The following is a 27,027-nucleotide window of genomic DNA, read 5'->3' as shown; positions in this document are numbered from 1 at the left end:
AAGTATAACATTTAAGTGACTGATAAAAGTGTTCAACAGAACAGGGCCAAGTACAGAGACTTGGGGCATTCTATTCTCTCTCTCTCTCTCTCTCTCTCTCTCTCTCTCTCTCTCTCTTCTCTCTGTAGAGATTTGGGGCATTCTATTCTATTCTCTCTCTCTCTCCCTGCATATATCATATATCACATATTATATATATATATGCATATATATCCCTTCAGGTTGACAGGGTTCCACCATTTGTCACTTTTTGAGACTTATGTTATGGCTGTTGTAAACTAACAGAAGTAGTTTAGTTTCTGGAGATTCACTTTCTTGTAAGCCTTTTAAAATATCATCTGCCTGTGAAACTATATTTATGCTCCTGCCTGGAGGCAGGGGCAGAACTAAATGACCTTTCAAGGTCCTGCTCCTTATATGATTCTCTGGTCACATCCAGATTTTCTAAAAGGGCATTTTTCTATATTTATCAACCTCTTACACTGTTTTCTTTGAACACTAACTTCAAGCTCTTCACAGTCAATGGATTCTTGATTTTTGACATTTGGGAATATGCTTGATCCTTAGGAAACACACAGGCTATTTATTATGAAAGGAAGTGAGGTGTATGCACATGACCATTAGTTCAATTCAACAAGCATTTATTAAATCCCTATGTGCTAGTCATTATTCAGGGAGATGAGCAGGGAAAAAAATAACATAAGAAACAGTCCCCATGTCAAGTTGCTATTAGGAAAATTAATTTGTGAAAGGGAGGGCACTAACAGCTAGGAAAATTAAGGATGGAATTTCAGGAGAAAGGGGTTCTTCAGAGGAGCCTTTAAAGGGAGTTAGGGATTCCAAGGGGCAGAAGGGAGGAGAAAGGGAATTCCAGGCATGGAAGAGAACCTAGGCAAAGCAAAGAGTTGTGGGAAATGGAGAATATCATGGACGGGGAAGAGCAAACAGACTAGGCTGGGAGAAGCAGATACTGCATAGTAGAGTGCATACACAATAATCAGTCAATCAATGAGATAAGTAATATGATGAGCATTGGGGATCCAAAAATGTAAAAGATATCCCTGTCTACAAGGAGCTTACAATGGGATAGGGGAAGACAACCTGAAAAGAAATATACAAAGCAAATAATATACAGAATAAATAGGACACAAATAATAGAGGGAAAGCATTACCAATTAAGAAAGATTATGGAAAGCTTCCTATAAAAGGTGGGATTTTAGTTGGGCCTTAAAGGAAGCCAGGGAGATCAGTAGTGGCAGAAGAGGAGGGAGAGCATTCCAGGTATGGGAGTCAAAGAAAATATCCAGAGCTGAGAAATAGAGTGTCTTTTTCTTGGAAAATCCAGGAGGCTGGTGTCACTGGATCAAAGATGTGTAACTTGGGGAGTAAGGCAAATGAAGACTGAATAGTAAAAGGGAGCTAGATCTCTAAAGGCTTTGAATTCCAAATGGGAATTTGTGTTTTATTGTAAAGACAAAAGGAAACACTGTAATTTTTTTTGAGCAAAGAAGTTACACAGTCAGATCTATACTTTTAAAAATCAATTTGATACTGGCACTTTGGTTTTGTTTTCTATATATCAGATTAGCTAATCTATTATATTTTATTGACTAGCTTCTAATTAAAAATATCAATTTAACAGTTCTGTGGAGAAAAATCAAATGTTAGAAGATCAGAAAGAAGTCTATTGCTAGAGTTCTAGTGAGACAAGAGCTAGATTAGTGAATTGTCTAAGATGGTAGCCAAATGAGTAGGTAGAAAGGAACAGATAGAAAGAAATTGTAGAGGAAGAACTGAGAAGGCTTGCTAATTAGATATGAGGGGTGAGAGAATGAAGAGCTAAGAATGACTACAAGGTTGTGGACTTGTGTGACTAGAAGGATGGTGATAATCTCAACAGAGAAGGCAGGAAGAGAGGAAGTTTTGAAGAACAAGACAGCATTAATTTTGTTTTGGATGTGTTGAGTATGAGAAGCTTAGGCATCATCCATTTGGAGATGTTCTCAGAAATTGGTGATGTGGAACTGAGATTCAGGAGAAATATCAGATATGGATATATGAATTTTGGAATCATTTGCATAGAGATGATAATTAAACCAATGGGAGCTGATGAGTTCACATAGAGAGAATGTAGGATAGTGTATTTTTTGTTCTGTTAACTCTTTTCAACAAGGACAATGTTAGCTTCTCTTTATAATATCTAGGTAGCATTTTATTAAAATACTTTGCATATTGTTCTGATTACTAGTAACATAAAAGCATTTTTGCACCAACCATTTAAACTATCATTTTGAACTCACAAAGGGTCTGCGAATCACTAAATGGGAGCCATTAGGTAGAGACAACAGTTAGGTGTCACAGTGAGAAGAGCACTGGAGCCAGAAGACTCATCTTACCAAATTCAAATTTGGCCCTCAGACATTTACTAGTTAGGTCATTTAACCCTGTTTGCCTCAGTTTCCTCATCTGTAAAATGAACCGAAGAAAATAGCACACCATTCTATTATCTTTGTCAAGAAAACCCCAAATGGGGTCACAAAAGTTGGACATGACTGAACAACAACAAAATGTAGAGAAGAGGACCTAGATACAGAGTCCTTTATCCTCCTGCATAGAGGAATGGCAGGCAATTTTTCCAAAGATGGTAAAAAGAAATTATTAGATACCTAGGAAGGGAAACAGAATCATGAAATCTTTGTAGAAATGAATTTCTAGGAAAAAAGGAATAATCAACAGTGTCAACTGTCAGAGTAATGCTTTTGTGAAGTTAGAATTCTACGAAAATAATATGAATTCAGGCCAATCAGGGGAAGGCAATTTTGAGCTGATAAAAAGGTCTGAATTATGTAACAGTTATGCTATCAAGTGGTGCCAAGCTAAGGATAGTCCAGGTTTGTAATTAGCACATCAATTGCTCTTATTTAAAGAGGTTCCACTAGGTGTCTAAAACTAATTTATTATTTTCTTGAGCAGGTCAAACATTCACCATTCAATTTTATTCAAGTTATATAAATTTGCTTAACAGATCATACCCTCAAGGACAGTGCAAGGATATATTTAGGCCCAGTTCCTGTCTGAATTAGCACAAATTCTGAATTAGTGGAACCTGAAATAATTAGATTTCATGGTACCATGAAATTTTCCCTCAGAAATCAGCCCATCAGAGACAGCTGGGAGGTCGATGGGTGTAAAACTTGAGGGAGCAGAAAGGGAAGGGCTGAATACCTGTCTTGTTTTGTTCACACATTTTAGTTTTTCCTTTCCTAATCAAGGGAGAAAGAAAGGGAAGAAAATGCCAGGAAACCTATCGTGTGTAAATAGGCTCAACACCAAGAAAGCAAGGAACCAGAAATGTCGTACTGAGTTTTATGAGAACTCTTTCCAAACCTTCAAAGAGAACAGCAATTCTCTGCATAAAGAGAAAAATGAAAATAGCAAAATGCGGGACAATACAGTCCAGTTACCTGGCAGCCAATTTAGTCAAGTGAATATCTAGAATAATAAACTGTACCCTCGGAGGCTTTGAATACAGCTTCTGTAGGGAGTCGGGGAGAAGGAAAATGGGGAAGCTCTTTGGATTGTTAGGTATTCTTAGAATCTGGGTTGTACATAAACAGCATCATCTGTCAGGGCAAGGGGATATTGGGGGTAAGGTGGGGGGCTAGAGAAATAGAGCACCAAGAGGACATACTATGGGACTGTGGAAACTGTGCTGACATAGGAGACAGAGATTCCAGGCTGAGGAACCACTCCTACCATTCATGTAACCTTGTCCAAAGTTACTTAATATCGCTGGGGTTCAATTTTTTCATCCACAAAATAAGGATCCCTTTCAGGTCCCTTCTAACTCTCAATCTAGGGTCCTATGACTCCACAGGTTTGCCTCAATATCTTCCCATTAGGTTCAAATGACAAATAAGTCCTATTTTTCCCCAACTTTCCCCCCCTCTACATATGTCTAGATTGCATGGTTTTTAGTCTTAAAGTCTATGATGATGGTGATTTCAGAAGGTTGATTGGACCCATTACCATTAATCTGAATTGTTATCAACCATTCTGATAAGGATGACATGAACTCTTGGGATTGGGATAGTTTTGCCAATTATCAAACAGGAAACTAAAGGCAACCCATTGGAATTTAGGGCATTTTCAGTCCTCTCTTGCTTAGAGGGCACTGGTTGACTATAGACAGCAAAGGAACAGGTGGGCAGAAAAATAGTATTACAGTCTGGTGTGAAGTCAGTAGGGATTGCGGCAGTTTAGGAGTCATCTGACTAATCAAAGTGCTTTCAAGCTAAGACAATTTTCCAAAATCAGGAAAGGATTTGGTCTTATAAGACACAAGAGGGGGTAGTAGAAAGAAAAAGCAGATGGTGAGGCTTGGGTTATATTCTCTTGTTCACTGAAATCCTCTCAGTGACCCAGATCATGCTGGGCTGGAGAAAGCACAGAACCCAGATGGGAAATGAGACTTCCTCTACCTGGATTTTAGGGAGGGTTCCTTGTGAATGAGGGAGGAAAAGTCTAAATCAATTTTAGGAGATTAAAATGAGCACAAAAAAGTTAAATCTCTACCTGTTTTTCAAGGACGACAAGCAGAATGTAATCAAGTTAAAAAAGAGTGAGGCAAAATACTGGTTGCAAGCTAATCTGTTAAGCACCAAAATTTAACATTTGCAATGGCTGTTTGGAAAGCAACATGCAGATTCCACGTGTCTACTCTGTTGACCTGAAAGTAATTTGTTTAATCTTTCTTGGAGCAAGTGAAATATAACCTGGGGAATTTCAATCCCTACTCAAGTAATGAGCTGAAAATTACCCCAATGCAACTCATCCTTTTTGGGTTTTGTTTGTGTCTACAGACAGCCAGTGGCAAGGATGAGATCCAGGAGGAGGGAAGGAAGAAACCTTCACAGTAGGCTTAATCCCAAGGCACTATGCGTAAGGGTGAGGAGTGGGCAGGAAGAGACAGGGAGGAAATGTCTGGAAGAGGTGGCTGCAAGAAAATAAGAATTGGGAGGGGAAAGATTTATGGGTTCAGGTATAAATCTGTAATACTGAGGCTAGGGAGAAAGGAAGATAGAAAGAAAGAGGGAGCTAGAAAAAGAAGGGGAAGAGAATAGTTTTGGAGAGAATGGAGAAGAGAGAGAGGTATAAAGGAGAAGAAATGGAAAGAGGGAGGAAAATGAAAAAGATGGGGGAAGGGAAAAAGAGAAGGGGACAAAAGGGAGGAAACTAAGGGACAGAAGCAAAGGAATATAGGACTTGGAATGCTTTCCAATTATCAGTCTGTCCATCTCTTTCCTCCCACAACTCAGATAGGCTGTGAGCTCCAAGAGAACAGGGACTAATATGCCCATATTTCAAAGGGACACGGGTGTGGGGATATGTTTTTTAATCCTCCAAGAATACATGCTAAGGGCAGATAGGTGGTGCAGTGGATAGAACACTGGCCCTGGAGTCAGGAGTACCTGAGTTCAAATCCAGCCTCAGACACTTAACAATTACCTAGCTGTGTGGCCTTGGGCAAGCCACTTAACCCCATTGCCTTGCAAAAACTAAAAACTAACTAACTAACTAAATAAATAAATGCTAAATGCCTCATAGATTTTGAGGATTTTGTCTATACTATACCATTAAGGATAAGCTGGAAAATGCAATCAATCAAACTGTAGTTAGGTGTTTAATAAGTGCTTCCCCCCATCACTTGAAAATCCCATGTGATTTGAAAACCAAAACATCCCTCCTTGTCCCTGGCTAACATTTCCCAGTATGTGTTGAAGTTTCTTGAGGGAAAATATTATCTTACTTTTATATTTGCATTCCCAGGTCCTAACTCATGTAAAGATAAATGAAAATGTTTTTCATTTATTTATTCATGATGAGTCATATGATGTCAAAGAACTATCTAGGTTGATTTTTTTTTCTTCCACTAAATTAACTGGCTATTTTGACATTCTGAAGAACTATTACAAACCAAAGAGTTTGCTTTGACCTTATTTGAGGGCATTTTTAAGACCTACTGGGGATAGCATTAATACTCAAAGATAGTGATGATTTTATCATTTTAGCTTTCTATCTGGACATTGCATCATTGTACTTTTTCATTTATGGAATGGTTTGAATGCCACAAGATATGCTATTTTCCATATACCCTTTGCAGCAATCTGAAGAGTGGGGACAAGACTTGAGGAGATGTCACAGAATGAGTCAATGCCAGGCTATTGTGGTCTGGGTTCTAAAGCCCAGATCATGAGATGTTTAAGACAATCTCTGTGTTCATGGTTGACTCTGCATGAATGAATGAATAAAAAATATGTATTAAGTCTTTCTTATGACCCAAACGATAGAAATATAAATACAAAAAGAAGCTAACATTCCTCAAGAAGCTAACATTTTAATAGGCTTTCAGATAGGGGAATAGTGACAAGGGCTGTCTAATTTTGAAAGTATCAGGGATGTGAATAAATATTAATTATTAAATACTAAAAATGTGCTAAGCTTTGGTACTTACTGATATTTACTGCTACTAAATCCAAGATATAAGAATAATTCTTATAAGTCACACACACACATAAAACTGGTCTCATTTCTTTTCAATCTGTCTCAGGTACTTGAGTTTCCCTCTATATCTAATATATAATGGGTGTTTGTGTGCACAGGATAAAGTTCATAGATGAAGATAGGAAAGCAAGCCTTATTCTATTTTCCTTCCCTCCCCATGTTTTCCAGGTCTGACAGCCTATCAAGAGACAGATGTTGGGCTGCACAACTGGCTTCTTATACATTTTAACTTCAGGTAATTGTCCATTTCCTAAAACTAGAGCATCTCTTCCTACGAGACAAACAAATATAATACATGTGTCTCTTGCTATGGCCGAGAAAGTGAGTACTTCTTCCTTGCCTCATCCCCCATTCCCACACAGACACGGAAGGGCCACATTGTCTGGTCATCAGCTTACCTGGAAGCGATGGAAATCTGCTGGCTTGAAGTCATTGGGAGAACAGCCACACCAGTCCACAATATGCTTGTACTGGCACTTGCAACCCAGTTTCCGGTTCCAATTGGTGATGCGCAGGTTGTTGTCCACCATGGTGTCACAGTGGGGGCTGTTTTCCAGGACAGTATGGAAGAAGGACTGTGAAGAGACACACAAGGTGGCTTGACACCCAACAGATCATTCAACAATGAAATTGGGGATGGCCATTAGAAGGATGCTCACTTAACTCATTAAACCACTCTTTTGGAGAGGAGAACTTGTGTTTCTCTAGCAAAAAGAGGGCTCTGCCCCAGAGGGACCCTCAGAGGACAACATCAGAGCCTTTTGTCCTCAAATGTGCATCCTATCTTGTAAGGGCTTCAGCCAGGAGAAGATCCTACATATTCAAATCATAACTGCTCTGCAACACTTACATGAGCAGGTGTTGCTACTCTATCAATGCTTCCCAATCCACGTGTGTGTGTGTGTGTGTGTGTGTGTGTGTGAGAGAGAGAGGGAGGGAGGGAGGGAGGGAGGGAGAGAGAGAGAGAGAGAGAGAGAGAGAGAGAGAGAGAGAGAGAGAGAGAGAGAGAGAGAGAGAGAGAGGAGATGAACTCAATTGAAGAAGACCATATAATTTAGGATATTCTCAATCCTTATGAAGTACTCAATGTTCCCTTAGAGACAGAAAGAGGCAATGTGAACTGGTGGATAGAGGGGGATGGATGAGTCTGAGTCAGTAAGTCCTATGTTTAAATCTCATTTCAAAGATTTATGAGATAGGTGACCTTGGACAAGTCACAGCCTCTTCAATACTTATCTATAAAATGGGAATCATTATAACCATAAAACTTAGATTATATGAATTAAATGTAAAAAAAAGTATAAAGCTGTTTAGGTGTTAGGTCTTCTGCTTTAACAAGGTCATAAAGTACTCTTACTTTACATGTCAGTTATTTTTTATTGGTACTATGAATGCAATAAAGACGTTCTCCTCTCCCTTCCCCAAATTATGCTTTTACACTTACAAAGCAAAGGAGAACCCTCAGGCAATTATCTGGATAAATTTAGCCAGAGACCAAATGCATTTTTGAGCCTTAAATCATTCTTATGCAATTGCTGTGATGCTCTATTTATATTTGGATAACGTCACAGATGAGAATAAAGAGAAAATAATTAGTCTGAATGTACCCTAATATCATTGGCTTTAACATTTCATTTCTGCACCAGTCATTATCTGTGGAAGGTACAGGGGACAAGGAGCTCAATGACTTGTAGGGAAGTTGAGATGCACATGAGGCATCTCAAGCAGAAAGACCACTTCAGAAGGGAGAGCAGAATTCAAAATTCAGCTTTGTTGAATACAAACATAGAGGAGGTACTAACCTTTTTTTAAATAAATTGAAAATGGTCTATAAATAATCAGTAATACATGATCAGATCTGACTTTCCTTGCCATCTCCTGACCCTTCTTTAATGTTCAATGATGGGCCAGTGAATTTGGATTTTATGCTCGGATTGTCTATAAACCCATGCAGTCACAAACTCTTATTGAAGCAATGGGAAAAAACTACCCAATTATCCTCTGCCCTGTGTCCTTCCATAATGATACAGAAATTCCCTACAAGGTAATGGATGAAAAGGTTATGGGAGTTGAGAGACAAGGTGATTTTAGCTGAAACAGGATTAAAAGCAGATTACTTAGCATGTGTGCTGAATAATAATAATGATGATGATGATGATGATAATTTTTTTTAAACGGCACATTATGACAAGTGCTATAATTCTCCTGAATGACAAAAGGCCAGTTGTTCCCAAATCAAACTCATCATTCTCCCAGAAAACTCAGGGCTGGTGGCCAAGGAGCTCTGAAATCATTAAAAGATACTCATCAAGTTAAACACAGAATAGGAAGGCAGCTGGGACAGGGGAAATGGGGTGGAATAGGGGAAGTTGGCCACCTGACCATGCCTGGAAGGCTGCCATCTGGCTCAACAGAAATAGAACCTGCTCTAGAGTTTTAGGTACAGAATTTTAAGATCTGTGGGTCAATTTAACAATCCCTTAGCACAGCTCTGAAAGAGGAAGCAACCAAGTTTTTATAGAGATAATATTAAAAATAGCTGCCAGGTATAGAACACTTGAAAGCTTACAAATCACAGTACATATTACTTCATTTGAGATTCATAATAATTTATCCTATGAGATTAGGAATTCAGATATAATCATCCCCATTTTACAGATGAGGAAACTGATATATAAATCAAATGTTTGAAGCAATATTTGAATCCACATCTTCCTGACTTTAAGTCTAGAATCTATTGGTTAAACTACATTGGTTTCCAAATTGAGATTGTATCTTCATATTGTTTTTAGGTAAAGCAATGGGATAGAGTGCTGGACTTGGAATCAAGAAGACCTGAGTTCAAATTCAGCATCAAATATTTTTTGACAATGGGCAAGTCAATGTTTCTCTGCCTCAGTTTCCACAATTATAAAATGGGCATCATCATAATAGCACCAATCTCTCAGAGTTGTTGTGATAAGTAAAGAACTTAGTAATGTGTCAGACACAATTTTTTCCCTTCCTCCTTTGCATGGTGACACAATGTAGAATCAAATACTTCTAGACTTGGGAAACCATACCTTTAATTCAAGGTGGTCTCAATGACTTACTTCTTTGAAACAATTGCCTAAAATAAATGCTTTGAAGGCTCATTGTTCATTTTTCATCTAGATTTTTTGATATAAAGTAAGTCCAAGTTTTCAAAACTCAAAATTCTTCACTTTTCCTGACCCTCCAATTTAAGAAAGCAAGTATCTACCTCGGCAGGAAGCAAGGTGTATGAGTAGAACTGCTTCATCTTGGTCACCAGGTCATCATTGGAGAAGGTTACATACTCCACAAACTTTCGGTTCAGGAGGAACCAATCTGAACCTCCATCCACTGTGATACCTTCAGGGATCTTCCGATCACCCAAGCGCCACATGTGAGTGTCACACTCTAAGAAGAGGCGGTCCAGTCCTTGTTTCCTAATAAATCTGGGAGAAATAAAGGAAAAAAATCACAGTCATGCCAAGTGAAAGAGGACCATGCTCAGAGACTAAAATAAAACAATTGTCATGAGCTTATATTTCTATTTTTGAGGTGGAATAGAATAGTGGTTTGAGAGCTCATTTCAGAACCAGGAAGATCTGTGTTCAAATCCTGTCTCTGACATATAATGACTATATGGATATGGGCAAATTACTTAAACTGCTTGTGCTTTAGGCAGCTTGTCAAGTCTATAAAGTGTAAAAGAAGTACCAAATCAGAAAAAAACACTTAATAAATGAATGGTAGGTGCAAAATGAATAAAATAAGTAAAGGCTACTTATGTGGAAAAAAAAGAAATAATTTCTGTCTGGGTCATTATAGAAGGATTTAGGGTGGTAACCAAATTTACACAAGCTTTGAGTAAAGAAATTCTTCCCAATAGGAAAGAGGATATCATTAATTTATACCCCAGACATCATCACACATGGAGTGTTTTCTAAAAATCTCTTCTTTAATTTGGACCTAAATATTGAACTGTTGATGAGTTACTCATCTCATTCTCTCCCACTGCTGGCAATCTTTGTTTGGACTGCCAAGGTACTCCAACTCTTTCCCTCATTCTCCTAGTCTACTCACAGATGGCACCTTTTTTGTGGGGGTTTTGCAAGGCAATGGGGTTAAGTAATTTGCCCAAGGTTACACAGCTAGATAATTATTAAATGTCTTGAGGCCAGATTTGAATTCTAGCTGTGTGGCCTTGGGCAAGCCACTTAACCCTGTTTGCCTTGCAACCCCCCCCCCAAAAAAAAGAATTCCACCAATAATTAGGGGAAGAACACAAGATAAAACCAATTTATGGAGTTCAGAAATGTTTAGCTACAGACATCAGAAATCATATTTTAAGATGGCTATGATCAAAGTATAAATAGCTTGTACTAACTCCTAGGGGTTCATTTACCCCAGGATCATCTGCCTAGCACCTACCTAAAAACCTTGCTAAGTGGCCACCCACTAGGGATTCCTCTAGATATACTAGTCTGTGCATGACCAGCTAGTTCTAAAATCTATTTCCTTTTCTCTTTGGCTTCAAGATGAATTTTCACATCAAATTTCAGAATCAGGGGATTCAGAAGTCATTCCTTAGCCCTTAGCTCATTCCTCAGGTCTGAGGAATACTTACAATTGGTAAAGTCCAATTCTACACTGAGACCTAAAAACTTAGAATGGAATGGGATCCCCAAGGTGATCCGGTCATCAGCATGGAAGGATGAATGAAACCTCTGAAATAAATTTGTTTATATTTCTCCTAGACCAGTTGCAAGCTCTGCCTAGTTCTTTGTGCTTGAGTGGAAGTCAGAGTTCAGATCTCATTTTTTTAAATTAGCAGCAGTAAGGGAAGGGTCATCTCACTTAGCTAAAAATAACAAAGGGAATATACCAAAAAAAAAAAAGGGGAAATAATGAATAAAGAAGCAGAAGTAGGAAAAAAAAAACAAGAAATATCTTTGAAGGATTGCAAAGGCATTGTTGGAGACAGTAAGATATCTTGTTAGTGCAGATGTCATTTCAACTTATAAACAATTTCTATCTTTGGGGAATGATAGCTTTTCAAATCATTCAATTTATTAGTCAAAAACTAACTTTGATTAGTTCCTACTATGAGATAGACACTGTGCTAAGAACTAGGGGAAAAACAAGTAAAAAATAGTGCCTGCCCTCAAAGGGCTTACATCTAATAGGGGAAACAATATGTGGACAGTTAAATACAAACAAGCCATTTGCTAATGAATTGGGCCAAATAACAGAGGGAAGGTATTAGAATGAAAGATTTCAGTCATAGTCAGGTACTACAGCTGATAGTTCAGGCAGATAGAAGGCACCCCATGGGCTGGTGGGGTTCTGAGCCTATCTGCAAGATAACACCATAGGCTTTGCCTTCTGAATTCCAGAACAGAATCTTACATCAGTGTTTTCTTACACAATTCATGAAAGGTCCATGGCAAATCCCAACTGGGCCAGACAAGGGACTCATTGGCATAAATGATACAAAATGATACAGATCGATCAATCAATCAATCAAAATGACAAGAATTTTAAAGTCCTTCTATGCTAGATACTGGGGTAACAAATAAAAAATAAAATAGTGACTTAATTCAAGTAATGTATGAAAGCTAGGTGAAATGATGGAAAGGGAATTGAATTTGGGAGTCAGGAAGACCTAAATTCAAATCCTAATTCAAACATGTGATCCTAGGCAAATTGCACAATCTCTCTCAGTCTCAGTGTTCTTATCTGTTAAATGGGGAAAGTAATATCACCTTCTTTAACAGGGTTACTTTGGGGATTAAATGATACGACATATGTGATGTACTTTGTAAACCTATATGTTAGTTACTATGATGATTATTATTAGTACTACAGATGGAAGTATTTAGGAAAGGGCTGAACCAATTAGAAGCTTTATTTGGCATACATAACACAAGTTTTCTTAATGTCCTTTTTTCTGAGCTTTTAAAAAATATTTTCAGTAATATGATGGTCCTTGGTCATCTGAATATCTAGCTGCGGGGCTAAACACATTCACTTACACTTTTACATTTACTCTCTCAATGGCCTTTGGATATAATGTTGGGCCAGACACAATTTTCTATGCTATCAACAGGGAAACTGAAGTTAGTGCCACGAAGTGAGCCAGAGCTAGAATTAGAACTCAGATCTCAACATCTTGGTTGCTGTTCCAACTTCCTAGTTTTCTTATCTCTAAAAAAATCATCTCTTCTTGTTAGCAAAATAAGCCCTAAGTAAAGGATGATTCAGGAAGTGTTTTTCATTGCATTTCCTTGTAATAAATACTATGAGATGAATTTTCCTTTTCCTCTTGTACTTTAAGGAGCAGTCACTGAGTTTGGTAAGACAAAATTATAACTTTATTTTGACTGGTATCTAATTATGCAACAATGTCCAATGATATTTTTCCATTCCTGACATTTTACATTAAAAACAAAATATAATTTATTAACTCAAAATAGTACTTGTCTACAGAATAAACAGAGAAGAAAGAAATGCAGGTAAAAAAACTTATGAAATTATTCTTTCCATGAATCAGTTTCTAATTTCATGTTCCATTATAAGGGATAATAGCACAGTCTTGCAATTTTAATGTGCTGTCCCAGACCATAATATTCAAATATAATATTTATGCAGTAATCTAGAAATGAAATATTCATGGGGTTGGAAGATTGGTTGCTGTATTTACTTCATTCAAAAATAATAAGCTGCAAATGTGCATTTTGGTTAATTATGAGTAAATAGCCCCAACCAATTACCCTTGTCTTAGAAAACTTCTTAGGGAGACAGAGGACAACTGCCAATGGTAGCTCCAGCTATGCTGCAAGAGAGTAGTAAAGGCCTAGGGTCTGCATTTTGTACTGTGGGGAAAGAAATCAAACACTTTGATGAAAACTTTTGGTACCACTTGTCTATTGGTAAACCCCAAATAAGGCAGTTGGCTAACCAAACAACCAATCAACCAACCAAACAAACAAACAATATGTTCAGGAATGTTTACATTCATTTATGGAAAACAGCTGATTCTATCTGTGATTTTGAGGGTAGTGGAAGAGGGAGGGAGAAAGAACATAAAAAATCATTACTGTGACTCAGGAGCTAGAAAACCCAGGATCTGGTATTGGCTATACCATTAACAAGCCAATTTGGTCAATTTACCCAATTATTTTGAAACTCAGTGTCTTAATCTCTAACATGGAGTTAAGGTTCATATCAGATCAGATCAGTTCATCGTAATTCAGTTTAAAATGATTCAGTTTTTAAAAAAATTATTAAGCACCTACTTGTGTTTAAGGTAACTGATAGATGCTTCTATAGAAAAAGGAAAATGAGTCCTTGCCATCAAGGAGATTACCTTCTATTAGAAATTTCTAAGTTCCCTTCCAATTCTAGCAGTCATTAGAATAGAGACTATATGAAGATTCTTTAACATTCTAGTTGTAGGTATGTTAATTTTGTAGAACCATAATCATAAAAGGAAAAGGAGGCAAAGAAAAGCATTTAAAATAGAGTCAATTTGATTTAAAAATATGAAAAAATCCAATTAAAAAAATAAACATGGTAGAATTTTTAAGTAGAATAGAATGTTAGAATTGGGGGTGGGAGGCTTTGAAGAATAGCTGGTCTACTCTATTATTTTACAGATGGGTGAACTTGTTGTTTTGAGTACTTGATAGATATATCTGATATGTTATATAAATAATTAGCTATTTTCCTTAAAAAAAGAGAGAATTCTGAAAGTTATTATTTGGTGTGGGATGGGGAGTGGGAGAATGCAGCTTTAACTAACTTTTGTCAACTCTCATTGTATTATCTCACGAAGGGGTGGTTGAGTCAACAGGTCCAGATGGTGGTTTCCTGCTAATGTGGAAGTTGAGCATCAAGATGGTACAGGAGATAGAGTGCTGGGTCAGGAAGATTCTTTTCATGGGTTCAAATCTGGCCTCAGCTTATTAGCTATGTGACACTGGGCAAATTACTTCATCCTGTGTGCCTCAGTTTCCTCATCTGAAAAGTGAGCTGGAAAAGGAAATTGGCAAACCACTCCAGGATCTTTGCTGAGAAAAAACCATATGGGGTCAAGATGAATCAGACACAACCAATCAACTATACAGTATCTTTCTATCATCATCAATTCCTTCTGTCAAGGATTTGTATAGCCATTAGAATAGATTATACCTGTCAATCAGTAATAGGACTTAAGATCATAGATTTAGAATAGGAAGGGATCTCATTTAGTCAACTCTCTTTTTGCCCCCCCCCCTTAGGGATGAAGAAAGTGAGAATTAGAAAATTTAAGTTGACTTGCCCTGGGTCATGCAGATCATAAGTGGCAGAGTTGGATTCTAACTCAAGAACCTTTTGATTCTTAACATAGCAAGTAATTTTTCCACTTTGTTCTTAAGCATCTAATTCCTAAGCAAGCATTTAACACAAGGTACTACGTCAATATGTGTGCATATTTTGGGGAATGTGGGGCTGGGATATTTTGTTCAAACTGGTTTGATTTGTCATGATTAAATTTCCTATTTTTGGGGGGCGGTAAGGGAGTGAATAGTGGAGTGTGTTGCTTTGATAAAGAATATTATATTAAACATAAACTCCTTGAGGTCAGGAACTGACTTCCTTCCTTCCCATGGAATTTTGCACAAAATTGGCACTAAACAAAATATATATATATATATATATTTAATCCTACTTTTCCAAATCCTATTTGCAGAATAACCTGAACTTATCTCATTCATTTCAACAAGCTTTTTAAAGCACCTACTATATGCACATGGCTGGAAGAAGGTGGGGGGGTGAGGTTATTGTTAGTTTTTTCAACTTTGTCTGATGTTTTGTGACCTTAATTTGGTCTTTTCTTAGCAAAGATACTAGGAATGACTTGCCATTTCCTTCTCCAGCTCATTTTCCAGTTGAGGAAACTGAGGCAAACAGGTTTAAGTGACTTGCCCAGGGTCACACAGAAGATAAATCTCTGAGGTCACATATGAACTCAAATCTTCCTGACTCCAGGTCCAGAACTCTATCCATTGTGCCACCTAGCTGTTCATAGGCACTGGGGACAAATAAAGAAACAGTTCCTGCTCTCATCCAAATTTACTGTTTCAGGGGACATATGAAGATGTCAGTAAAAGTTTGTTGGCTGATTTTTGTCAGTTTCTGGGAATGATTATTTAGCTGCAGATTTTCTGTCCTTTTCATTCTTCAGAAAGTCCCTTTCTTTTCCTTTAATCTTCTATTTTATGACCTCTCAAGTTTTAATAAAAAATTCCTTCCTTTTTTTAAAAAAATGTCCTTCAAATAGGCCTCCTTGTGCCATTCCTATAGAACTAAGGATCTAGTATTTAATTTCTATTTACTTGTTGCCATACCCTACTGCTTTCCCCATGCTCAGTCTCTATCAAATAAATAGAGAAAGAAAAGGGGAGAGGGAGAAATTAGAGAATGAAACAGCACCTACTTGTCCTGGTAAGATCAGCCAGGATTCCCCCTAGCCCAGAAGACAATTGGAATCAAGAAAACTGTCGAATTAAAAATCCCTGCTGTTTTGAAAAGGACTGGATAAAGAGAAGAAAGAACAAATTCATAGAGAAGGAACTGGTGTACAGAAGCCTTCCCCCAGGATTTGCCAATGAAAGCCATGTCAGAACAGTCTTCACAAGGTCAAAAAATGAATTATTTTGGTTCAGCTTTCTTGGGCTTGGAAGGAAATGTTATAAATACCATCTCAATTAATGACTGAACTTTCTAAAAGAAATTTTTTAAGCTTTCCTACATTAACATAATTTAGAACAAAATTATAAGTTGTAAAATGGCATTCAGCTCCTCCTTCTGTGGTACCTCCCAGAGGTAACGAATCTGTTCAGATCAGAAGACAATGCATATGGAAATAAACGAGATGTTACAGATTCATCTCTATTAGGGCAAGGTATGGATTTAGAAAATAGCTCTTGGTATAGGAAATTCTTTATATGCTTGAAAGAGCATTTGGGGTCACAGTAATCCATATAAAAAATAATTCCATTTACTTCAGATCCATGCTTGGACAGACCGGTTGTGAAGGTCATTATGTTCGCATTTGATAATTAGGAACACTGGAGTGCAGATTCAGTCTGAGATAATAGCTAGCTGGGTGACCTTAGGTAAAGCACTCAATCGCTGTATGCCTCAGTTTCCTCTATCATAATCATAAATCATAAAAGCAATGATTTCCCAGGGTTGGATTGCAGATAAAATGGCAATATTTGTAGGTTTCTTTGCAAATTTTAAAGCCCAACATAAATGTTAGTTATTATTATTATTATTAATTATTTAGATGACTGATATATTAATGATGAACGCAAAAGATTTTATGCAACTTTAGAGCTAGAATTAACCCACAATATTATCTAATCCAATTTTCTTCATTTTATAGAAATTTTAAGAATTGAGGTTGGTTAGTGTTGAAACTGGGACAAGAACCAAACTCTTCTGCTCCTCAGACCACTATTCTGTTCACTACATCAAGGTAGTCATGGCGGGGAGAAATCTTAATACTTCAAGAATGAGCTCTTTCATCAGTATGGGTATTCATAGAAACAGAGAAAAGATAAAAACTTGACAAGCTCTAAAAGGTCATACAATCCACTCAAACATGAAAAGAATTCCATCTAAAGCATCCCCAGGGAGTAGCCAGCCATCTAGCTTGTTTGAAGATGTCCAGTAAATGGGAGCCCACTTCCTTCTACTGCAGCCTATTCCATTTTTGTTTTTTAGTCATTCAATTGTGTCTGACTCTTCATGATCCCATAGACCATACTTTCCATGGAGTTTTCTTGGCAGACACTGGGGTGGTTTGCTATTTCTTTTTACAGGGAATTCATGCAAACAGAGGTTTATGTAACTTGCTCAGGGAGACACAGTTAATAAGTGTCAGAAGTCACATCTGAACTCAAGCCTTCTTGATTCCAGCCAGGTCTAGTGCTCTTATCCACTGAGCCAACTAACTGCCTCCATTTTTAGACAGTTTTAATTATTAGGATTTTTCTTCCTTATATTGAGTCAAAAGTTATTTTGCAGCTTTTCTCCATTACACCTAATTCTGTTCTCAATAGTCAAACTAAACAAGGATTCCTTATGACAACTTTTCAAATACATGAAGACAGCTCTCACCTTTCTCCCTTCTAAACAATGTCTTTTTTTTTTCTCCAAGCTAAACATACTATTTAGGAAATTTTTTTTTAGAGAATGATTTACAGTCCTTTCTACTATCCTATATATACTCAATTCCTATGAATAAACTCCATTTACCAGTATAGTTCTTCAAAGGGTGCACCTAGAATTCCATTTGGGATGACCAGGGTCAAATACAATGGAACTTTATTATTTCTTTTATCCTGGATATGTCCCATCCCTCCTCTTCCCCCCCCCCCACCTTCCATCAAATCCATATTTGGGGTCAACCTGACCAAGCAGCCAGTAAACTAACAATCATTTATATATTTTGAAATACAATAAAACATTATTTAAAAATATAAAACTTGTCCAGTGGTCCATAGTTTACCAATTCCTGGTCTAGACCTGTGATTTCCTCAGTGTAGCAAGTTTCCTTAAGAAGAAAACTCTAGGGGGCAGCTAGGTGGCGTAGTGGATAAGGTACCGGCCCTGGAGTCAGGAGTACCTGGGTTCAAATCCAGTCTCAGACACTTAATAATTTCCTAGCCATGTGGTCTTGGGCAAGTCACTTAACCCCATTGCCTAGCAAAAACCTTTAAAAAAAAAGAAAACTCTAACAATGCATAGTGGAAACTGTTCTGTTATGTAGTCTTAGGAGTTTCAAGGTTGATCAACCTGACCAAGTCACACAGGTTGTATATGTCAGAGAACATGAATCCATATTGCCCTGATAGCCAAAATTTGAATGGATCCTTTTGGGTATCATACTACATTTTTACTAATATTGAGTATGTATACACTTGAATCACCACATGTCTTTCTGTGGCCTATGTGCTTCTTTCCTAGCCATTCTTGTCCTGTATTTGTGCATTTATTTTATTTTTTTATTTCAAGAACATTTATCTTCATTAAGTTACCATTAGTCTATGAGCTCCTTGAAGGGAGTGAGTGGCATCTTTCAGCATTCCAGTTATTAGTATCCCCATATTAAGGAAGGTGGCCTTAGAAAACAGGCAGTCCATTTCTGGGTCTGTACCAGAAGCCTTTCAAGTTTGGTAGAACCTGCCAGGGCCTGCAAGAGGCCTTCTGATAAAGATTACCTCCAAGCCATGACAAGATAAGTAGACTTTATGATAAAAATCATACTTGCCCTTTTCAGACTCACCAAATACTGTCCCTCTCCAATGTCCCAGTGTGTGTCCATGGGAATGGAACTGGAGGGAGGGGAGAAGCTTTGATTACTTTGTTTAAAGAGTAGCAGCAGGCCACAGAGACCCTCTGAGATAGCTTGAGTCCACTAAGTAATGGAGAAGCAGCTGCTGGCCATCATATTGTTCTTCTTGTCTACAATTCATGGAAAAATTATCTACCAGTCAAAGGAACAGAAAGGTTTCAAGGCAGAAAAATGAATTTGCTTCAGGCTTAAACTAAATGCAGGGTGGGGGGGAAGAATCTGGAAAAGGACAGACTTTGAGCTAACCCCCACTATTTCCAATTAAAAGCACATGTTGAATAGGAAATGTGGAGTAAAATTATAAGAGGGAAATAGACTAATAGCATAAATACTTTCAGTTTGTAGAACTCAGAGACATTGGGACAATCAAAACTGAACTTGATATCTTGGTGGGCTTCCTCTATGCCCCAGAAAGATGAGTTGGTTAGAAGGCTAAATTAAAATTTATATAGCATTTGGATGTTTATAAAACACTAGCTCATTTGATCCTCAAAATAAGGTAGGTGAGGTAGGTGCTATTATTATGACTTTTACAGATGAGAAAACTGAGGCTGAGAAATATTAAGGTACACCCAGGATCACATAGTGGAGTGGATCCTAGGGCAGAGTTCAAACTCAGGTCTTTCTAGCTCCACATCCTGTGCTCTATCCATTGTAGCTCCTAGGTATATGCAGTGGGGTATAACCAGAAAAATATCTTAAACTTGGATTCAGAATATCTGAGCCCAAGCTCTGTCATGTACCATGTGACTTTAATCATCTAAATTTTCTGAAGCTCAATTTCATCTTCTGAAAAAAATGAGAATCATAAAACTTATACTACGAACCTCATGAAATGATTCTGAATATCAAGGGAGACAATGTAAATAAAGTACTCTGGAGGTATAAAAGTTCTAAATAAAAGTATGTTATTATTATTATTATCATTATCATCATCATCATCATCATTATTATTATTCCATCAGCTTGACCTGACTTGATTTCCCTGTCTGCTAAAGGAAGATATCACTTACCTATTTTACAATGCTATAAGGACTCCTGTGTTGGAGTCCTGAGGTTTTCTGGTCTTTGGGACAACAACACTGAGTAAAGAGCATATCATACAAGTTTCTTCCCATAATTAGCATATACCATAGGTTCACAGATTTAAAGTTGAAAAGGACTTTGGAGACTATTGAATCCAATCCCTCATTTTACAGATAAGGAAACTGAGGTTGACACACCACACAACTAATAAGTACATGAAGGAGAATTTGAATTGAGGTCTTCCTAACTCTAAGTCTAGTCCTCTATCCCCCTCAATACCTCACAGCCATTTGATAGGCTAATAAACTAGTGTCTTTGTCAGCTTAAAAGCATGAAAAAATGAAATTGGAGGTAACAGAGTTATCCTCTTTAGAACACACCCCCATAAAGAAGGAAGAGCTTACCAAGAATGCTAATGATTATTTTGACAGAGCTGTCATAATTGGATTAAGTAAAGGGAACATGCAACACTGATAAATTCCCAATAAGTCTGAAGAAAAGCAAATGGGAAAATGAAATCTGTTTTTACTCACAGGGGATTAAATATTAATTATCTCTTCACATCAATCCTAATGCTGCATGACATCCAAGTAGAAAGTCTCCTCAAGATAAACATGTTGGCACCAACCATCTTTTAGAAAGTAGACTTCTCGGCAGTGTTCCCTGGCTTCTCTCTTGTCTTCATTGCCAACATTTGGTTTAAACAATTTCCTGTTTATAGATCAAAAGCGGTTTGGGCCTGATGATTGGTTGAGTGCCATTAATCAGAAAAGGAATATTTTTTCCTCTCCCTCCATAAATCCACCCATTGACAAAGCAAGATGATGACTTACAGTCAGTTAGGTGAATTCCTCTATGGTTACCTTTAAAGACTTTGGACAGGGTCTATAAAGTGAAGGGGCTGTACTAGATGGCCTGAGGGTCCCTACACCTGAATATTTATAATCCTGTAACTTAAAACAGTGTATTATACACAGTAGATGCTCAATAAATGCTTATAGACTGATTGACTTCATTCTTTTCACTTTGGGCTTGGAGATTTTAACCTGAAGTAGCTTTTAAGCAGATGACAAATTCCATACTAGAATCTCTACCATATGCTAGCTATGAGGTCTTTCGGAAGTGTGTCTTGTCCTCAGGGTTAGCCTTCACCATAAGGAATAGTAAGATGCTGATTCTATTTTTATGTTTTTAGGAATTTAGGAAAACTACTTTCTTCCTTTCTTGGCCTTGAAAATCCTTTAGACTTGTATTCTACAAACAAGTTTAGAATGGGAATGTTTCCATCTTTGCTCTCACAGTGACATAATCACATGAAGGTGTAAATAAATGCAACTAGATCTTCAGAGAACAGATTTTGCTAACAAAGAGAGCCTATAAAGATTCTGGAATTACTGGAAACAATCTGATTGGCTCCTTAAATTTGCTTAGGCCAGTCCTCCCCATCCTTATCTCTTTCATCAAATACCATTCTGTGTTAACCTGAAGGTAGCACCTTTTAAATATAATCAGAGTAAGTTAAAAGATAAACTGATTCTCTGTCTCTCTGCCTCTCTCGGTTTCTGAGCAAGGGATTTTTTCCCCTTTCCTTGGCAGAATAATAATTCATCAGATTACTCAATTTCTATTACTTTTGGTAGGCATTTAAGAATGTTGAAAGATTAGTTTAAATTTTTATTTTTTAAGGCGATGGGATTAAGTGACTTGCCCAAGGTCACACAGTTAGGCACTTACTAAGTGTCTGAGGCTGGATTTGAACTCAGGTACTCCTGACTCCAGGGCTGGTGCTCTATCCACTGCACCACCTAGCCACCCCTGTATATGTTAATGTATAATAATCACAATGATAACTAGCACAAATGAGGCACTTTAAGGTTTGCCAAGTGCATTACAAATATCTCATTTTATACTTACAACAACCCTGGGAGGTAAGTGCTATTATTATTTTCATTTTATAGATGAGTCAGAGAAAAGCTTAAATGACTTGCCCAAAGTCATACACTTAGCGTCTAAGGTAGGATTTAAACTCAGATTTTCTTGATTCCAGGTCCAGCTCTCTATCTACTGTGCCACTTAGTTACCTTGAGTACCAGGTTCTATGGTAAAAATCTAAGATCTCAAGGAAAACATATCTTCCATCTGTCTCTCTTCAAGAAGTACAGGACAGAAGAATGGAATAAACATTCAATTAATAAGCATTTATTACAGATCTTCTATAAGCCCAATACTTGTTAGACTTTGGGGGATACAATAAATGAAATAATTCCTACTTTTGAGCCTCTTACTTTCAAACCAATAGATGAAATTAGTACAAGACAGGAGAATTTAAAAGATGAGTTTGCCTATAGGAGAGAGAGAGAGCCAGTAGCTGCTGAAGTGATGATTATGCTTCTCTAGCTAATCTCATACTAGGTATTGGTACAAAGTTGGTGACAAAACAAACAAAAGGGTGTGTCTCAATTCTAAAAACAATTTAAGTCCCCAGGTTCTTTTGCAGCTCAGAAGAAACCATAACTGATACATAAAAAAAGGCTTCCTGTCTAAAATACATAGATAACTCAGTCAAATTTTGTAAGAATACAAATCATTACCCAATTGATAAATAATCAAATGATATGAACAGCAGTATTCAGATGAAGAAATTAAAGTTTTCTATAGTTATATGAAAAAAGCTCCAAATCATTATTGATTAGAGAAATGCTAATTAAAGCATCTCTGAGGTACTACTTCACACCTATCAGATTGACTAAAATGATAAAAAAAAGGAAAAGGTTGGAGGGGATGTAGGAAAACTGGGCCAACAATGCACTGTTGGTGGAGTTGTGAACTGATTCAACCATTCTGGACAGTAATTCATAACTATACCCAGAGTAAAATAACTGTGCATATCCTTTGATCCAGCAATACCACTGCTAAATCTATATTCCAAAGAGATCATATAAAAGGGGAAAAGATTCACATATATAAAAATATTGATGGAAGCTTTTTTTTGTAGAATTGGAAATTGAAGGGATGCCCATCAATTGGGGAATGGCTGAACAAGATATGTTATAGAGTACTCTTGTTCTATAAGAAATCATGAGGGGCAGATTTCAGAAAAGCCTGGGAAGACTTGCATGAAATGATGTTAAGTGAAATGAGTAGATTCAGAAGAACATTGTACATATTAACAGCTACAATGTGAGATCATCAAGTATGATGTGCAGCTTCACCCAACAGTTCAGTGATCAAGGACAATCCTGAGAAACTTGTTATGAAGAATGTTATCCATATCCAGAAAAAAATAACCATGGATTCTGAATGCAGAGGAAAGCATACTTTGTTCACTTTTTAAAACTTTTTTTTTATTTTTTCCCTTTCTCACGAGTTTTTTCCCCCTTTAGTTCTGATTCTTCTTTCACAACATGACTAAGATGGAAATTTAAACACAATTATACATGTATAATCTAGATCAGATTATTCACTGCCATGGGGAGGGGAGAGGGAAGGGTGGTAGAAAAGGAAGGAAGGGTGGTAGAAAAATGTGGAACTCAAAAGCTTGCAAAAGAATCCAGTTTGTTGGAAAAAGTAAATTAAATAAAATAACTGATGCATATGATAAAGTAGAGGGGGAAGGATACAGCACCATCCCTGGCTCAGGATGGATGTTTGAATAGAACATTAGTGATACAAGTTTTCTGCCAAGGAAACAACTGGCATCTCCCTCCTGTGGGATCTGGCCTAATTACGTAAACCATGGACTCCACCCTGAGTCTTGTACAAAGATGACTGCATGTCTAGAGAAAATCCTGGGACACCATCAATCAATGGCAAGTATTTATCAAGTGTTTGCTTTGAGTCAGGCACTGTACAAGACAGACCTTGGAGATCTAAGCATAAGGAACTGAATAATACCTGCTTTTTCCAATGAGTTTATTGTTGTTCAGCCAGTTATCAGTAGTGTCTTACTCCGTGACCCCATTTGGAATTTTCTTGACAAAGATATTGGTTTGCATTTCCTTCTCCAGCTTGTAAGATGAGGAAACTGAGGCAAACAGGGATAACTGATTTGTCCAAGGTCATAGTTAGTGTCTAATGCCTAGATGATCATTTCAATGAGTTTATATTCTACCTAATGAGAAAAACACCAAGAAACTCCCACTCACCAATTTACTGTCACCTTGGTATTGTTAGAAAGATGCTTGCTTAGCCATCCTTAGCAATGCCATAATTATTGACTGACAAGTTGCCTTCTGGCTATATGGAATTGATGGTAGTTGGTGGTCGGGTGGGGCTGGGATAGTGACTCACTCCCCCCTCCACTCAGATCTAGACAGGGCAATAGGTCTCAGGAAAGTGGGACATATGTATCATTTGACTGGACTGAAGAGGCGAAGCTCTTTTTTGGCAACAGATCAGGATCTTTTTGATTTAAAACTGACTTGAACCCTGCAAAAGAGGGTACCCACCTTCACTAACTTTCATATCTGGAAGAACTTAAAAGGCAAAAGATACTACATTGCCTTCAGTCTCCTAGAGTACAGAAACAGTCCATCCTAGATCCTCGAAAGAAAGAATATAACTAGAAACACATGATCAGATCATGTAAAAATCCAGTGGACAGTCTTTTGAGGATTCTAGTATAAGAAAAGGGAATATAAAGTTATGCCTTTTTGGTTTGCCATTTCTTTTTCCCCTTGAAGGGATGGAATATAAGAAGTCATAGATTTCACCTTTTCTGGGGGGTAGAGTAGTATAGAAAAATATTGGTCTTCCCAACATATAGGCAGAAAGGTCATTACAATTCTTTTCTCCTTTCTGCCAGCAGTCAGGAGTTCAATGTTGGATGGCTAACTGGCCCCAGAAGAGATCACTGTCATGCTCTTTTCAGGAATGTTTGTGTTTCTCATCTTTAGTGTTATATCTCGTATTTCATATCTATATTCTTAAACTTAAAAGAAGATATTTTGATGGAGCTCTCTTTATTGAACTAAAAAGTCCCCCAACTTGATCTCTCTCTCTCTCTCTCTCTCTCTCTCTCTCTCTCTCTCTCTCCCTCTCTCTCTCTCTCTCTTCCCTCTTCTCTTCTGCTCTGCTCTCTTTCTGTGTCTCCTTTCTCTATCAAAATTCTATTGTGTGTTCATTTTGCCAAGCACTCTCCTTAGTGTGATTCCTAAGAAGATCCCTAGAACATTGGCCCTTGATAGATTTGTTACAGACTCATTAACAATCTATTGAAAACAAGTGTGGGATGGTAGAAAAAAACATTGGATTTAAAATCCTAAGACCTGAATTTGAGGCCCGACTCTCCTATCTATGACCAAGGTGACCTTGGACCAATACATATATGTACTGAATCCATAAAAAAGAAAGGAAAAAAGCTTGGGATCTTTGGATACTTTTAAGCTCTTTGAGGAATACAGATGAATTTAAATAAGTAGCCATTTTCAGGTAGGTGAAGACTATTCTGTAGAATCTTGTGACTGGATTCTTCTATTCTCTAAGGAGACAGCAAATGGAAATTGGCTGAAAGCTCAAGGAAAGGGCTTTAAATATAAAACCATCTTATCTATGGTAATTGTTAAACATGAGTGAGCATAGTTTGGTACCTAGGAATCTTCAAGGACAGACTTGATATTTTCCACCTGGGAGGGCTTCAATTCAATTCAATTTTCTGGGTTAATAGGGTCCAAATTTGTGGCCAATAGCAATGATCTTCCAAAACAGATGGAGGGTACATCAAAGAAGAAGCAGCTAGGTACCTAGCTGGTCCTCCTCAATGATGTTTATGGCATTACAATAAATAATTATGTAAAAAAGAGCTTGCTCAGGCTATATAGATTTCAGATTTCTCTCTGATTCAGGATAAATGAGAAGGGATCCTAAAGAAAGACAAGAAAATGGAATGCAAAAAAGTCACTCTATAGATAAGATTTAGATGACTCATATCTCTCCAGGAACTGAAACCATTGGGTATCACTTAGGACCCTGCTTTTGGGGGACAGGCTTCATGAATGCCTTTGCCTTTGCATCATATTAAGTGCTGTGATGAATGGAGAGTTGGGGATTGTATTGCTGCTTCTGCTCCTGTTTCATTCTCAGGAAGGTCCTGCAGGGAATGAGTACTTAAAGCTGTGAGTAGAGGGAATCTCACTTAGGTCCTCACCTAAAGTTGCCCATAGACACAAAGAAGGGGGCACAGTTATATAACGAGTAACAGGGTCAAGTTGCCTGGATGGCACTAAGGATAAGGGATAGAATCCTCACTTAGCTGGGGCAGAAAAAAATGTAAGGGTCAGGGAGAGGGGAACCAAACAAACCTCTTTCTGGACAAGGGAGCTCGCTTTCTGTTCATCTGGAAATGGACTGCTAATGTGGCCGTATGATCATTTCAGTTTAAAACCGGCACTTTGGAAATCTCTCTTCTGCTCTCTGAGCAAAAGACCCCAGCCATTTAGGACTTGGAGAATCAAGGCCTGTTTACAAAGCTTGGCTCTGCTAGCTGAAAAGCCACCCGCTGGGCAGCACTAGCTTATCTATTGATTCACAAAGGTTGCTTAAGGGCTTATAATTATGCAAAATATTTTTCAATACATTTGGTTCCTTATTTTGAGAAAAAGAGAGGGAAAACATTTAACAAAACACCCCCCCCCCATTTAATTACTAGAACAGCTAGGGCCAATTGGGTTGTCATTAAAATGTTAGATAGTTTTCACGCTAGCTTCCCAAGTTGGGAATTGGAGGAGGCTCAAATTGGGCAGTAAATACAGATGATGGTAACAGAAGGTCATTGCAGCTATTATAAGCCACATGAAATTAGAAACTGAGGAACATATAAAATTGGAAGCATACTGTGTGCTTTTTTTTCTTTTGCCTTTGTAATGTTTTCTCTCCCTATTTCTTCTTACCTTCTCTGTTTGTCTATCCTTTTAGTAGGATCATTATAAATTACAAAACCATAGACTCATAAAAAAGAGATTGCAGGGTCCTTCAAATAAATGTGTGTTTGTGTGTGTGTGTGTGTGTGTGTGTGTGTGTGTGTG

The 27,027-nt window shown here is 37.6% G+C and overlaps 1 protein-coding gene across 2 annotated transcripts in view; it reads right to left on the bottom strand.

Annotated features, from left to right (window-relative positions):
* XYLT1 (xylosyltransferase 1) overlaps nt 1-27,027 on the bottom strand; it is a 427,805-nt gene that overhangs the window by 45,840 nt on the left and 354,938 nt on the right. For both annotated transcript variants that reach the window (XM_074200787.1, XM_074200788.1), the window contains 2 exons: nt 9,806-10,022; nt 6,963-7,139 (listed from right to left, as the gene is read on the bottom strand). In XM_074200787.1, the coding sequence (XP_074056888.1) occupies nt 6,963-7,139; nt 9,806-10,022 (394 nt within the window). The remainder of the gene's footprint in view (nt 1-6,962; nt 7,140-9,805; nt 10,023-27,027) is intronic.

The sequence above is a fragment of the Macrotis lagotis genome, chromosome X (assembly GCF_037893015.1).
Source record: "Macrotis lagotis isolate mMagLag1 chromosome X, bilby.v1.9.chrom.fasta, whole genome shotgun sequence".
Classification (NCBI taxonomy): Eukaryota; Metazoa; Chordata; class Mammalia; order Peramelemorphia; family Peramelidae; genus Macrotis; species Macrotis lagotis.
The sequence above is the reverse complement of the archived record's forward strand: the minus strand, read 5'-3'. Positions and strand labels throughout refer to the sequence as shown.